The sequence below is a fragment of the Coregonus lavaretus genome, assembly GCF_964263955.1.
Source record: "Coregonus lavaretus genome assembly, chromosome: 31".
Classification (NCBI taxonomy): Eukaryota; Metazoa; Chordata; class Actinopteri; order Salmoniformes; family Salmonidae; genus Coregonus; species Coregonus lavaretus.
Genome location: NC_140018.1, coordinates 461,278 through 477,883, shown reverse-complemented (window position 1 = coordinate 477,883; position 16,606 = coordinate 461,278). Strand labels below are relative to the sequence as shown.

Sequence of the window (16,606 nt, the reverse complement as noted above, 5' to 3'; positions counted from 1 at the left end):
GTTCTACATGTGTCTGGGGCTGTTTCTACATGTGTCTGGGGCTGTTTCTACATGATGTCTGGGGGCTGTTTCTACATGTGTCTGGGGCTGTTTCTACATGTGTCTGGGGCTGTTTCTACATGTGTCTGGGGCTGTTTCTACATGTGTCTGGGGCTGTTTCTACATGTTGTCTGGGGCTGTTTCTACATGTGTCTGGGGCTGTTTCTACATGTGTCTGGGGCTGTTTCTACATGTTGTCTGGGGCCTGGGGCTGTTTCTACATGTGTCTGGGCCTGGGGCTGTTTCTACATGTTGTCTGGGGCTGTTTCTACATGTTGTCTGGGGCTGTTTCTACATGTGTCTGGGGCTGTTTCTACATGTTGTCTGGGGCCTGAGGCTGTTTCTACATGTTGTCTGGGGCTGTTTCTACATGTGTCTGGGGCTGTTTCTACATGTTGTCTGGGGCTGTTTCTACATGTTGTCTGGGGCTGTTTCTACATGTGTCTGGGGCTGTTTCTACATGTGTCTGGGGCCTGGGGCTTTTCTACATGTTGTCTGGGGCTGTTTCTACATGTGTCTGGGGCTGTTTCTACATGTGTCTGGGGCTGTTTCTACATGTTGTCTGGGGCTGTTTCTACATGTGTCTGGGGCATGGAGCTGTTTCTACATGTGTCTGGGGCTGTTCTACATGTGTCTGGGGCTGTTTCTACATGTGTCTGGGGCTGTTTCTACATGTGTCTGGGGCTGTTTCTACATGTGTCTGGGGCTGTTTCTACATGTGTCTGGGGCCTGGAGCTGTTTCTACATGTGTCTGGGGCTGTTTCTACATGTGTCTGGGGCTGTTTCTACATGTGTCTGGGGCTGTTTCTACATGTGTCTGGGGCTGTTTCTACATGTGTCTGGGGCTGTTTCTACATGTGTCTGGGGCTGTTTCTACATGTGTCTGGGGCTGTTTCTACATGTGTCTGGGGCTGTTTCTACATGTGTCTGGGGCTGTTTCTACATGTGTCTCTGGGGCTGTTTCTACATGTGTCTGGGGCTGTTTCTACATGTGTCTGGGGCTGTTTCTACATGTTGTCTGGGGCTGGAGCTGTTTCTACATGTGTCTGGGGCTGTTTCTACATGTGTCTGGGGCTGTTTCTACATGTGTCTGGGGCTGTTTCTACATGTTGTCTGGAGCTGTTTCTACATGTGTCTGGGCTGTTTCTACATGTGTCTGGGGCTGTTTCTACATGTGTCTGGGGCTGTTTCTACATGTTGTCTGGGGCTGTTTCTACATGTGTCTGGGGCTGTTTCTACATGTTGTCTGGGGCTGTTTCTACATGTTGTCTGGGGCTGTTTCTACATGTTGTCTGGGGCTGTTTCTACATGTGTCTGGGGCTGTTTCTACATGTTGTCTGGGGCCTGGGGCTGTTTCTACATGTGTCTGGGGCTGTTTCTACATGTGTCTGGGGCTGTTTCTACATGTTGTCTGGGGCTGTTTCTACATGTTGTCTGGGGCTGTTTCTACATGTTGTCTGGAGCTGTTTCTACATGTGTCTGGAGCTGTTTCTACATGTTGTCTGGGGCCTGGAGCTGTTTCTACATGTGTCTGGGGCTGTTTCTACATGTGTCTGGGGCTGTTTCTACATGTGTCTGGGGCTGTTTCTACATGTGTCTGGGGCTGTTTCTACATGTGTCTGGGGCTGTTTCTACATGTTGTCTGGGGCTGTTTCTACATGTTGTCTGGAGCTGTTTCTACATGTGTCTGGAGCTGTTTCTACATGTTGTCTGGGGCCTGGAGCTGTTTCTACATGTGTCTGGGGCTGTTTCTACATGTGTCTGGGGCTGTTTCTACATGTGTCTGGGGCTGTTTCTACATGTGTCTGGGGCTGTTTCTACATGTGTCTGGGGCTGTTTCTACATGTGTCTGGGGCTGTTTCTACATGTGTCTGGGGCTGTTTCTACATGTGTCTGGGGCTGTTTCTACATGTGTCTGGAGCTGTTTCTACATGTTGTCTGGGGCTGTTTCTACATGTGTCTGGGGCTGTTTCTACATGTTGTCTGGGGCTGTTTCTACATGTTGTCTGGGGCTGTTTCTACATGTGTCTGGGGCTGTTTCTACATGTGTCTGGGGCTGTTTCTACATGTGTCTGGGGCTGTTTCTACATGTGTCTGGGGCTGTTTCTACATGTGTCTGGGGCTGTTTCTACATGTGTCTGGGGCTGTTTCTACATGTTGTCTGGGGCCTGGAGCTGTTTCTACATGTGTCTGGGGATGTTTCTACATGTGTCTGGGGCTGTTTCTACATGTGTCTGGGGCTGTTTCTACATGTGTCTGGGGCTGTTTCTACATGTTGTCTGGGGCTGTTTCTACATGTGTCTGGGGCTGTTTCTACATGTTGTCTGGGGCTGTTTCTACATGTGTCTGGGGCCTGGGGCTGTTTCTACATGTTGTCTGGGGCTGTTTCTACATGTTGTCTGGGGCTGTTTCTACATGTGTCTGGGGCTGTTTCTACATGTTGTCTGGGGCCTGGGGCTGTTTCTACATGTGTCTGGGGCTGTTTCTACATGTGTCTGGGGCTGTTTCTACATGTGTCTGGGGCTGTTTCTACATGTTGTCTGGGGCTGTTTCTACATGTTGTCTGGAGCTGTTTCTACATGTGTCTGGAGCTGTTTCTACATGTTGTCTGGGGCCTGGAGCTGTTTCTACATGTGTCTGGGGCTGTTTCTACATGTGTCTGGGGCTGTTTCTACATGTGTCTGGGGCTGTTTCTACATGTGTCTGGGGCTGTTTCTACATGTGTCTGGGGCTGTTTCTACATGTGTCTGGGGCTGTTTCTACATGTGTCTGGGGCTGTTTCTACATGTGTCTGGGGCTGTTTCTACATGTGTCTGGGGCTGTTTCTACATGTGTCTGGGGCTGTTTCTACATGTGTCTGGGGCTGTTTCTACATGTGTCTGGAGCTGTTTCTACATGTGTCTGGGGCTGTTTCTACATGTGTCTGGAGCTGTTTCTACATGTGTCTGGGCTGTTTCTACATGTGTCTGGGGCTGTTTCTACATGTGTCTGGGCTGTTTCTACATGTGTCTGGGGCTATTTCTACATTTGTCTGGGGCTGTTTCTACATGTGTCTGGGGCTGTTTCTACATGTTGTCTGGGGCTGTTTCTACATGTGTCTGGGGCTGTTTCTACATGTGTCTGGGGCTGTTTCTACATGTGTCTGGGGCTGTTTCTACATGTGTCTGGGGCTGTTTCTACATGTGTCTGGGGCTGTTTCTACATGTGTCTGGGGCTGTTTCTACATGTTGTCTGGGGCTGTTTCTACATGTTGTCTGGGGCTGTTTCTACATGTTGTCTGGGGCTGTTTCTACATGTTGTCTGGGGCTGTTTCTACATGTTGTCTGGGGCTGTTTCTACATGTTGTCTGGGGCTGTTTCTACATGTGTCTGGGGCTGTTTCTACATGTGTCTGGGGCTGTTTCTACATGTGTCTGGGGCTGTTTCTACATGTGTCTGGGGCTGTTTCTACATGTGTCTGGGGCTGTTTCTACATGTGTCTGGGGCTGTTTCTACATGTGTCTGGGGCTGTTTCTACATGTGTCTGGGGCTGTTTCTACATGTGTCTGGGGCCTGGGGCTGTTTCTACATGTGTCTGGGGCTGTTTCTACATGTGTCTGGGGCTGTTTCTACATGTTGTCTGGGGCTGTTTCTACATGTGTCTGGGGCTGTTTCTACATGTGTCTGGGGCTGTTTCTACATGTGTTTTGGGCTGTTTCTACATGTGTCTGGGGCTGTTTCTACATGTGTCTGGGGCTGTTTCTACATGTTGTCTGGGGCTGTTTCTACATGTTGTCTGGGGCTGTTTCTACATGTTGTCTGGGGCTGTTTCTACATGTTGTCTGGGGCTGTTTCTACATGTGTCTGGGGCTGTTTCTACATGTGTCTGGGGCTGTTTCTACATGTGTCTGGGGCTGTTTCTACATGTGTCTGGGGCTGTTTCTACATGTGTCTGGGGCTGTTTCTACATGTGTCTGGGGCTGTTTCTACATGTGTCTGGGGCTGTTTCTACATGTGTCTGGGGCCTGGGGCTGTTTCTACATGTGTCTGGGGCTGTTTCTACATGTGTCTGGGGCTGTTTCTACATGTGTCTGGGGCTGTTTCTACATGTGTCTGGGGCCTGGGGCTGTTTCTACATGTGTCTGGGGCTGTTTCTACATGTGTCTGGGGCTGTTTCTACATGTGTCTGGGGCCTGGGGCTGTTTCTACATGTGTCTGGGGCTGTTTCTACATGTGTCTGGGGCTGTTTCTACATGTGTCTGGGGCTGTTTCTACATGTGTCTGGAGCTGTTTCTACATGTGTCTGGGGCTGTTTCTACATGTTGTCTGGGGCTGTTTCTACATGTTGTCTGGGGCTGTTTCTACATGTTGTCTGGGGCTGTTTCTACATGTGTCTGGGGCTGTTTCTACATGTTGTCTTTCTAATCATTTTGTCACGGCAGGTTATTGTCCTATTGGCCTGTAGAGACTATTGAGCAGATTTAAAACACTGAACACAATCACAATGCTATCCCAGGGGGCCGTGTGGTGGTACGAGGCACTCGGGCACAGGAACAGCAAAGGATTCTGGGTAGTTGGTACAGGTAGAGGGGGCGGCCGGGCGGGAGGTTCTGTGTGTGTGTGTGTGGTGTGTGCTTGTGTGTGTGTGTGTGTATGTGGTGTGTGCGTGAGACTGTTCTCCTGTGACTGTCTCACACTGGCTCTGACCTCCACTGTCTAACATTAGCAACAAGGCATGTTCCCTTGGCCACATTATGATAGCTGAGTCTGGCTGTATCTACACTGGAAAAACTGGCTAGGGTTGGGCGATATTATCATAGTATCGGATATCTAAGATGATTGACAGCCATTGTCGACGGTGACGACATCGTGATGTGACAGACTATGTATAGCCTATTTCAACTTAGCTGGCACCAGTAAAGAGCTGACTGGGAAGCCCACAGCAGTAAAGAGCTGACTGGGAAGCCCACAGCAGTAAAGAGCTGACTGGGAAGCCCACAGCAGTAAAGAGCTGACTGAGAAGCCCACAGCAGTAAAGAGCTGACTGGGAAGCCCACAGCAGTAAAGAGCTGACTGGGAAGCCCACAGCAGTAAAGAGCTGATTGGGAAGCCCACAGCAGTAAAGAGCTGACTGGGAAGCCCACAGCAGTAAAGAGCTGACTGGGAAGCCCACAGCAGTAAAGAGCTGACTGGGAAGCCCACAGCAGTAAAGAGCTGATTGGGAAGCCCACAGCAGTAAAGAGCTGACTGGGAAGCCCACAGCAGTAAAGAGCTGACTGGGAAGCCCACAGCAGTAAAGAGCTGACTGGGAAGCCCACAGCAGTAAAGAGCTGACTGGGAAGCCCACAGCAGTAAAGAGCTGATTGGGAAGCCCACAGCAGTAAAGAGCTGACTGGGAAGCCCACAGCAGTAAAGAGCTGATTGGGAAGCCCACAGCAGTAAAGAGCTGACTGGGAAGCCCACAGCAGTAAAGAGCTGATTGGGAAGCCCACAGCAGTAAAGAGCTGACTGGGTAGCCCACAGCAGTAAAGAGCTGACTGGGAAGCCCACAGCAGTAAAGAGCTGATTGGGAAGCCCACAGCAGGGCCAAGTGGACTATTCCTTTGCTATAGCCTGCGTAACCTATTTCAACAAATACTGTATGTTTTGAACATTTTACACAATGCAAGAGAACCATGTAGACAGAGCTAAGATTTTCACCAAAGCAGCGCAAAATATCCCGTAAGAAATATGTTAGTTTTTTTCTCTCTCAATGTCGGATGATCTGGACCATATAGCCGAAGACTATTTTATTTGTTTTATAGTGGACACTCCAGTGTCTAATTACATTTACATTTACGTCATTTAGAAGACGCTCTTATCCAGAGCGACTTACAGGAGCAATTAGGGTTAAGTGCCTTGCTCAAGGGCACATCGACAGATTTTTCACCTAGTCGGCTCGGGGATTAGAACCAGCGACCTTTCGGTTACTGGCACTACGCTCTTAACCACTAAGCTACCTGCCGCACCTTAATTACTTTAAGTACTTGGATAATTTGATTTGAATAGGACTTTCTCCCGCTTCCTCTCACTGCATGATCAAACGATTCATTTATGTAACGGAGTTCTAGGCTTTCAGAAAGTTTTTAGTTGTTTTTGAATAACCTAAAAACATGATAGGCCTAAGGTAATAATGAGGTAGAACAAACAATAGTAAGATAGATTTTTCTAATGAGTAGTTTGAACCGATCTTACAGTTATAAAAGATGTGATGTATGCATCCCTCCTCCTTGCCATTACAAACCAAACGGCCAAAAGCCAAAGAAAAGTACAAGAAAATATACATCTAAAAGCTTATGAAAGAAACGATGTGTAGAGTATTATTAGCAATGTATAGAACCTACCTACAACGTATACAAAGAAGCCTAGGCCTAATAACAGAGGAAGATCGGGCAAAAATGCGAATCGCTGAATATTTATAATTCTACAGTTCTGTGGACAGCAGAGTTGTGTGCTCTGCTGCCGGGCCCTTGATGATTTACCACGCAGCCACAAAGCCATACAGCCACAAAGCCATGCAGCCACAAAGCCACGCAGCCACAAAGCCATGTAGCCACAAAGCCATGCAGCCACAAAGCCATGCAGCCACAAAGCCACGCAGCCACAAAGCCATGCAGCCACAAAGCCACGCAGCCACAAAGCCACGCAGCCACAAAGCCATGTAGCCACGCAGCCATGTAGCCACGCAGCCACACAGCCTCGTAGCTGCCTGAAGGAAGAACAAAACACTTCCACACACCTTGGCAGCATTCCTGAACTTAGATTGGCTGCCAAATCAAATAAAACACTAGAGGTTGGACTGATGGAAATCAGAAATAACTCTGAGGCTGTCTGCATTGCACGTCACTTTGTTATCCTAATGAATCATCTTAATCCTCCATAGAAACCTATTGGCTGTAGGGCCCTCTACAGGTTAGAGCCAGAGTTAAAAACGCCTGCATCCATCTATCTATTACAGAGGAAAGAGAATGGTTTCAAAATTAAAGTAATTTCCTCAATATTCCCAAAATCTCAATTGGAGGATTCCCAGACGTTCTGTTTATTCCCACCTGATTCCAGGAATCTTCCAAATGGGATTTCTGAAAAACTTTTGTGAAAGTTAGCAGAATTTTTCAAGAAATGTGAAGCGCGGTATCTTTGTATGGCCTGAGGTTGACTGAGTGACCGCACTACAAAGTAGAGGGGAGGAAACATCAACTTTTGAGCTTAGATTTTTTTTTTTTCTTCTTCAGGCGTCATGCCATTTCTGCAAACCTTAGACCTCACTTAGAAATGTTAGTAACGGTGCCCACTGGCAAACTGACCAAGCTGATGGAACGAGAGAGAGAGAGAGAGAGAGAGTACTGAGAAAGAGAGGAGTGAAGAAGAGGAACGAGGGGGCAAATCCTTTAATTGGATTTGGGTGCTTTCCTGGCCTGCGGCTAGCAGCGTCCTGTTGGTACGGTGAGAGCTGCACGCTGTGACACAGCTAATGTAAGGCCACCCTCCGGCTGCTACCTAGGTTAAGTACCAAATGGCACACTATGGGCCCTAGTCAAAATTAGTTAGGGCCCTATAAAATCTGTATTTTATTTTTTTCATTGTTCTGTTATTTATTTCTGGTGAAAATTCTGGTTATCTCCGTGTTGTTTTTCCAGGTTTCGGTTTTTCCCCCATTTTGTTCAGAGACTTGTTTGGTTAGCGATGTTTCCGTAGCGATCATGTGATTGCAGAGTTTGATAAACAAATGGCCGCTGGATTGATGCAAATAATCATGATATCATTCTGCCAGGTAGGTGTGGTCTACTTTGTAGTTAACATTTAGTTGGAGGTTTTTGGGAAAGTCTTTCCATCTCTACTAGGAGGTGGTTATCATTAGCATCGTCGCTAACGTTTACAAAGTGTAGACATACGTACACACACACACACACACACACACACACACACACACACACACACACACAAGGGCATTCCGGTGCCGTTCCAGAAAGTTGCAGGGAAATACTACATCCCTGATGCATTTTGTTCTCGTCTTATGATCACATTGGGGCAAATTAAAGAACGTTCTATTCAGTTCAATAAAATCTTGTTGAATTCTGTTTTTAATGTCTGGGTTCAGTGACTCCGTCCACGTTCTCCATAACGGGCCACTAATTAGTGCACTCTATATAGGGAGTAATCTGGGACGGACCACAACCGACCTGCCCTTGGCTCTGGGAGGGGCACGGGACAGAGGGGCAGGGGAGACGAGGTGGCGGAGGAGGAGATGGAGGTGGTGATGGAGGTGGTGATGGAGGTGGTGATGGAGGAGGAGATGGAGGAGGAGATGGAGGTGGTGATGCCAGTGAGTTGGACGGTTAGGTGTAGATAACGGCTGGTAGGGTTTCAGTCACAACGTATCTGTATCGCAGATGGCTTTTATAAACAACATGACTGGTTGGGACCACCTAACGGTGAGTGGGGTATAAAAGGAGTTCTCTTACCTCTTCCTGGGCCTCGGACATACGCTTCGTCCCCCTCTTCCCAAAGATACAGGCCAGGTCTGTCTGGCTGCGGCTGGACAGGTCCTTTCCTAGAAGTATCAAGTTAGGGTTAGATACAGAGAGAGAGAGGGGTGAGGTGCTCTATACAGTGGTTCCCAAACTGTGGGGCGCGCGAGGGGTCGGCAGAGTGGAACTCAGTCATGACTTTCAACTTCCTCTTGAAAGTTGTAATAGTTGAATGCACAAGGTGCAATGTCTAAATTGGGTAGTGCATCATCAGTTCCTCTTGCCATGTCAGTCATTGCATCCCTTAGAAAGCTATTTATAAGTTGTCAGAAATGTCCAGATCAACTAGCCCATGTCAGCTAACTTTTTTTTTTAGCTCGTTATTTATTTATTTTTTTGCCCATTGATTTTGTAATATTGTTTGAGTCACTCAAATATCACACGAATACACATTAGACATGACAAAATGTATAGAATTGCAGGAAATAAGCTTTAAACCTGCAACATTGTCTCTCCGCCAACAAGAGGTGTGTGAACAGTTCGTGTCGTGAACAGCGCTTGTGCCCATAGAAATAGACGTGGCGCAGGATGTTCCCCAACGCTGGAAGGGGGGGGATCTGAGTGAAATTTTTTGGGAACCCCTTCTCTATACGGCTGTATTACATTAGAGAGAGAGGAGAGGTGTTCTATAAGGCTGAGGTATTACATTAGAGAGAGAGGAGAGGTGTTCTATAAGGCTGAGGTATTACATTAGAGAGAGGAGAGGTGTTCTATAAGGCTGAGGTATTACATTAGAGAGAGGAGATGTGTTCTATAAGGCTGAGGTATTACATTAGAGAGAGGAGAGGTGTTCTATAAGGCTGAGGTATTACATTAGAGAGAGGAGAGGTGTTCTATAAGGCTGAGGTATTACATTAGAGAGAGAGGAGAGGTGTTCTATAAGGCTGAGGTATTACATTAGAGAGAGAGGAGAGGTGTTCTATACGGCTGAGGTATTACATTAGAGAGAGGAGAGGTGTTCTATAAGGCTGAGGTATTACATTAGAGAGAGAGGAGAGGTGTTCTATAAGGCTGAGGTATTACATTAGAGAGAGAGGAGAGGTGTTCTATAAGGCTGAGGTATTACATTAGAGAGAGAGGAGAGGTGTTCTATAAGGCTGAGGTATTACATTAGAGAGAGGAGAGGTGTTCTATACGGCTGTATTACATTAGAGAGAGAGGAGAGGTTCTATAAGGCTGAGGTATTACATTAGAGAGAGAGGAGAGGTGTTCTATAAGGCTGAGGTATTACATTAGAGAGAGAGGAGAGGTGTTCTATAAGGCTGAGGTATTACATTAGAGAGAGAGGAGAGGTGTTCTATAAGGCTGAGGTATTACATTAGAGAGAGGAGAGGTGTTCTATAAGGCTGAGGTATTACATTAGAGAGAGGAGAGGTGTTCTATAAGGCTGAGGTATTACATTAGAGAGAGGTGTTCTATAAGGCTGAGGTATTACATTAGAGAGAGAGAGGAGAGGTGTTCTATAAGGCTGAGGTATTACATTAGAGAGAGGAGAGGTGTTCTATACGGCTGAGGTATTACATTAGAGAGAGAGGAGAGGTGTTCTATAAGGCTGAGGTATTACATTAGAGAGAGGAGAGGTGTTCTATAAGGCTGAGGTATTACATTAGAGAGAGAGGAGAGGTGTTCTATAAGGCTGAGGTATTACATTAGAGAGAGAGGAGAGGTGTTCTATAAGGCTGAGGTATTACATTAGAGAGAGGAGAGGTGTTCTATAAGGCTGAGGTATTACATTAGAGAGAGAGGAGAGGTGTTCTATAAGGCTGAGGTATTACATTAAGGAGAGAGGAGAGGTGTTCTATAAGGCTGAGGTATTACATTAGAGAGAGAGGAGAGGTGTTCTATAAGGCTGAGGTATTACATTAGAGAGAGAGGAGAGGTGTTCTATAAGGCTGAGGTATTACATTAGAGAGAGAGAGGAGAGGTGTTCTATAAGGCTGAGGTATTACATTAGAGAGAGAGGAGAGGTGTTCTATAAGGCTGAGGTATTACATTAGAGAGAGGAGAGGTGTTCTATAAGGCTGAGGTATTACATTAGAGAGAGAGGAGAGGTGTTCTATAAGGCTGAGGTATTACATTAGAGAGAGAGAGGAGAGGTGTTCTATAAGGCTGAGGTATTACATTAGAGAGAGAGGAGAGGTGTTCTATAAGGCTGAGGTATTACATTAGAGAGAGGAGAGGTGTTCTATAAGGCTGAGGTATTACATTAGAGAGAGAGGAGAGGTGTTCTATAAGGCTGAGGTATTACATTAGAGAGAGAGGAGAGGTGTTCTATAAGGCTGAGGTATTACATTAGAGAGAGAGGAGAGGTGTTCTATAAGGCTGAGGTATTACATTAGAGAGAGAGAGGAGAGGTGTTCTATAAGGCTGAGGTATTACATTAGAGAGAGGAGAGGAGAGGTGTTCTATAAGGCTGAGGTATTACATTAGAGAGAGAGGAGAGGTGTTCTATAAGGCTGAGGTATTACATTAGAGAGAGAGGAGAGGTGTTCTATAAGGCTGAGGTATTACATTAGAGAGAGAGGAGAGGTGTTCTATAAGGCTGAGGTATTACATTAGAGAGAGAGGAGAGGTGTTCTATAAGGCTGAGGTATTACATTAGAGAGAGGAGAGGTGTTCTATAAGGCTGAGGTATTACATTAGAGAGAGAGGAGAGGTGTTCTATAAGGCTGAGGTATTACATTAGAGAGAGGAGAGGTGTTCTATAAGGCTGAGGTATTACATTAGAGAGAGAGGAGAGGTGTTCTATAAGGCTGAGGTATTACATTAGAGAGAGAGGAGAGGTGTTCTATAAGGCTGAGGTATTACATTAGAGAGAGAGGAGAGGTGTTCTATAAGGCTGAGGTATTACATTAGAGAGAGAGGAGAGGTGTTCTATAAGGCTGAGGTATTACATTAGAGAGAGAGAGGAGAGGTGTTCTATAAGGCTGAGGTATTACATTAGAGAGAGAGGAGAGGTGTTCTATAAGGCTGAGGTATTACATTAGAGAGAGAGAGGAGAGGTGTTCTATAAGGCTGAGGTATTACATTAGAGAGAGGAGAGGTGTTCTATAAGGCTGAGGTATTACATTAGAGAGAGGAGAGGTGTTCTATAAGGCTGAGGTATTACATTAGAGAGAGAGGAGAGGTGTTCTATAAGGCTGAGGTATTACATTAGAGAGAGGAGAGGTGTTCTATAAGGCTGAGGTATTACATTAGAGAGAGAGAGGAGAGGTGTTCTATAAGGCTGAGGTATTACATTAGAGAGAGAGGAGAGGTGTTCTATAAGGCTGAGGTATTACATTAGAGAGAGAGGAGAGGTGTTCTATAAGGCTGAGGTATTACATTAGAGAGAGAGGAGAGGTGTTCTATAAGGCTGAGGTATTACATTAGAGAGAGAGGAGAGGTGTTCTATAAGGCTGAGGTATTACATTAGAGAGAGGAGAGGTGTTCTATACGGCTGTATTACATTAGAGAGAGAGGAGAGGTTCTATAAGGCTGAGGTATTACATTAGAGAGAGAGGAGAGGTGTTCTATAAGGCTGAGGTATTACATTAGAGAGAGAGGAGAGGTGTTCTATAAGGCTGAGGTATTACATTAGAGAGAGAGGAGAGGTGTTTTATAAGGCTGAGGTATTACATTAGAGAGAGAGGAGAGGTGTTCTATAAGGCTGAGGTATTACATTAGAGAGAGGAGAGGTGTTCTGTAAGGCTGAGGTATTACATTAGAGAGAGAGGAGAGGTGTTCTATAAGGCTGAGGTATTACATTAGAGAGAGGAGAGGTGTTCTATAAGGCTGAGGTATTACATTAGAGAGAGGAGAGGTGTTCTATAAGGCTGAGGTATTACATTAGAGAGAGGTGTTCTATAAGGCTGAGGTATTACATTAGAGAGAGAGAGGAGAGGTGTTCTATAAGGCTGAGGTATTACATTAGAGAGAGGAGAGATGTTCTATACGGCTGAGGTATTACATTAGAGAGAGAGGAGAGGTGTTCTATAAGGCTGAGGTATTACATTAGAGAGAGGAGAGGTGTTCTATAAGGCTGAGGTATTACATTAGAGAGAGGAGAGGTGTTCTATAAGGCTGAGGTATTACATTAGAGAGAGAGGAGAGGTGTTCTATAAGGCTGAGGTATTACATTAGAGAGAGAGGAGAGGTGTTCTATAAGGCTGAGGTATTACATTAGAGAGAGAGGAGAGGTGTTCTATAAGGCTGAGGTATTACATTAGAGAGAGGAGAGGTGTTCTATAAGGCTGAGGTATTACATTAGAGAGAGGAGAGGTGTTCTATAAGGCTGAGGTATTACATTAGAGAGAGGTGTTCTATAAGGCTGAGGTATTACATTAGAGAGAGAGAGGAGAGGTGTTCTATAAGGCTGAGGTATTACATTAGAGAGAGGAGAGGTGTTCTATACGGCTGAGGTATTACATTAGAGAGAGAGGAGAGGTGTTCTATAAGGCTGAGGTATTACATTAGAGAGAGGAGAGGTGTTCTATAAGGCTGAGGTATTACATTAGAGAGAGAGGAGAGGTGTTCTATAAGGCTGAGGTATTACATTAGAGAGAGAGGAGAGGTGTTATATAAGGCTGAGGTATTACATTAGAGAGAGGAGAGGTGTTCTATAAGGCTGAGGTATTACATTAGAGAGAGAGGAGAGGTGTTCTATAAGGCTGAGGTATTACATTAGAGAGAGAGGAGAGGTGTTCTATAAGGCTGAGGTATTACATTAGAGAGAGAGGAGAGGTGTTCTATAAGGCTGAGGTATTACATTAGAGAGAGAGAGGAGAGGTGTTCTATAAGGCTGAGGTATTACATTAGAGAGAGAGGAGAGGTGTTCTATAAGGCTGAGGTATTACATTAGAGAGAGAGGAGAGGTGTTCTATAAGGCTGAGGTATTACATTAGAGAGAGAGGAGAGGTGTTCTATAAGGCTGAGGTATTACATTAGAGAGAGAGGAGAGGTGTTCTATAAGGCTGAGGTATTACATTAGAGAGAGAGGAGAGGTGTTCTATAAGGCTGAGGTATTACATTAGAGAGAGAGGAGAGGTGTTCTATAAGGCTGAGGTATTACATTAGAGAGAGAGGAGAGGTGTTCTATAAGGCTGAGGTATTACATTAGAGAGAGAGGAGAGGTGTTCTATAAGGCTGAGGTATTACATTAGAGAGAGGAGAGGTGTTCTATAAGGCTGAGGTATTACATTAGAGAGAGGAGAGGTGTTCTATAAGGCTGAGGTATTACATTAGAGAGAGAGGAGAGGTGTTCTATAAGGCTGAGGTATTACATTAGAGAGAGAGGAGAGGTGTTCTATAAGGCTGAGGTATTACATTAGAGAGAGAGGAGAGGTGTTCTATAAGGCTGAGGTATTACATTAGAGAGAGAGGAGAGGTGTTCTATAAGGCTGAGGTATTACATTAGAGAGAGAGAGGAGAGGTGTTCTATAAGGCTGAGGTATTACATTAGAGAGAGAGGAGAGGTGTTCTATAAGGCTGAGGTATTACATTAGAGAGAGAGAGGAGAGGTGTTCTATAAGGCTGAGGTATTACATTAGAGAGAGGAGAGGTGTTCTATAAGGCTGAGGTATTACATTAGAGAGAGGAGAGGTGTTCTATAAGGCTGAGGTATTACATTAGAGAGAGAGGAGAGGTGTTCTATAAGGCTGAGGTATTACATTAGAGAGAGGAGAGGTGTTCTATAAGGCTGAGGTATTACATTAGAGAGAGAGAGGAGAGGTGTTCTATAAGGCTGAGGTATTACATTAGAGAGAGAGGAGAGGTGTTCTATAAGGCTGAGGTATTACATTAGAGAGAGAGGAGAGGTGTTCTATAAGGCTGAGGTATTACATTAGAGAGAGAGGAGAGGTGTTCTATACGGCTGAGGTATTACATTAGAGAGAGAGGAGAGGTGTTCTATAAGGCTGAGGTATTACATTAGAGAGAGGAGAGGTGTTCTATACGGCTGAGGTATTACAGAGAGAGGAGAGGTGTTCTATAAGGCTGAGGTATTACATTAGAGAGAGGAGATGTGTTCTATAAGGCTGAGGTATTACATTAGAGAGAGGAGAGGAGAGGTGTTCTATAAGGCTGAGGTATTACATTAGAGAGAGAGGAGAGGTGTTCTATAAGGCTGAGGTATTACATTAGAGAGAGGAGAGGAGAGGTGTTCTATAAGGCTGAGGTATTACATTAGAGAGAGGGGAGAGGTGTTCTATAAGGCTGAGGTATTACATTAGAGAGAGGAGAGGAGAGGTGTTCTATAAGGCTGAGGTATTACATTAGAGAGAGAGAGGAGAGGTGTTCTATACGGCTGAGGTATTACATTAGAGAGAGGAGAGGAGAGGTGTTCTATAAGGCTGAGGTATTACATTAGAGAGAGAGAGGAGAGGTGTTCTATACGGCTGAGGTATTACATTAGAGAGAGGAGAGGTGTTCTATAAGGCTGAGGTATTACATTAGAGAGAGAGGAGAGGTGTTCTATAAGGCTGTATTACATTAGAGAGAGAGGAGAGGTGTTCTATAAGGCTGAGGTATTACATTAGAGAGAGAGGAGAGGTGTTCTATAAGGCTGTATTACATTAGAGAGAGAGGAGAGGTGTTCTATAAGGCTGAGGTATTACATTAGAGAGAGGAGAGGTGTTCTATAAGGCTGAGGTATTACATTAGAGAGAGAGAGGATAGGCTTTTCATGCTAAATCATCAAGTAGCCTAATTACTGTATAAATGGAAGTTCAGCTTGGGGCATCATGACCAAGATTAAGCTACGTCCCAAACGGCACCCTATTCCCTATTGGTTCTGGTTAAAGGTAGTCCCCTGTATAGGGAATAGGGTGCCATTTGAGTTGCAGCCTAAAATGGAAGTTTCACTTCGGTCATTGTAATAGGAACTAGTCCTCACAGACACGCATCTGTAGCCATGATGATGCAAATGCAAAGTTGGTACATCTTGTCCTATTAATAGGGATGTGCATCTTTCCCTTTCAAGATGATTCGATACATGGGCTCCGATACAGCGATTCGGTTTGATTAGAGGAACGCATCGATGTGATTCGGTTCGATGCACTAACATTTGTTGCATAAACACATTTTTCCATTTCTGCTGATGGAGCTCTCTCTCTCTCTCTCTCTCTCTCTCTCTCTCTCTCTCTCTCTCTCTCTCTCTCTCTCTCTCTCTCTCTCTCTCTCTCTCTCTCTCTCTCTCTCTCTGTCTGTCTGTCTGTCTGTCTGTCTGTCTGTCTGTCTGTCTGTCTGTCTGTCTGTCTGTCTGTCTGTCTGTCTGTCTGTCTGTCTGTCTGTCTGTCTGTCTGTCTGTCTGTCTGTCTGTCTGTCTGTCTGTCTGTCTGTCTGTCTGTCTGTCTGTCTGTCTGTCTGTCTGTCTGTCTGTCTGTCTGTCTGTCTGTCTGTCGTGTCTGTCTGTCTGTCTGTCTGTCTGTCTGTCTGTCTGTCTGTCTGTCTGTCTGTCTGTCTGTCTGTCTGTCTGTCTGTCTGTCTGTCTGTCTGTCTGTCTGTCTGTCTGTCTGTCTGTCTGTCTGTCTGTCTGTCTGTCTGTCTGTCTGTCTGTCTGTCTGTCTGTCTGGGCATCTGAGCTGAGCCATAACAGAAACTGGCCATCTACCACCCCACTATCAGTTAACACCGTAAATCCCCATCTCCACTAATTAATGTCATTTTTTCCAGATTAAAAGTGTTAAGATAAATATTGATACATTACTATTTCTAACAATTAGCTATGAAAATGAATATCTAGCAAAACTTTGGATATCAAATGGTTTAGACCGTTTGGAAGTTCACAGACTTGGAGATCGATGTCCTCGTTATGAAACTCTACCCTGTATATCTAGTAAAGACACACATATATATAAATAATAATGACTATATATATATATATATAATAATGACTATATATATATATATATATATATATATACATACACACACACACACACACACACACACACACACACACACACAGTGGGGAGAACAAGTATTTGATCCACTGCCGATTTTGCAAGTTTTCCTACTTACAAAGCATGTAGAGGTCTGTAATTT

At 45.1% G+C, this 16,606-nt stretch overlaps 1 protein-coding gene across 1 annotated transcript in view; it reads right to left on the bottom strand.

Moving 5' to 3' along the window:
* The window catches only part of pinx1 (PIN2 (TERF1) interacting telomerase inhibitor 1), an 88,001-nt gene that overhangs the window by 49,158 nt on the left and 22,237 nt on the right, over nucleotides 1-16,606 (bottom strand). Inside the window, exon 6 of the mRNA XM_084149680.1 lies at nucleotides 8,519-8,607. Within this exon, the coding sequence (XP_084005806.1) occupies nucleotides 8,519-8,607 (89 nt within the window). The remainder of the gene's footprint in view (nucleotides 1-8,518; nucleotides 8,608-16,606) is intronic.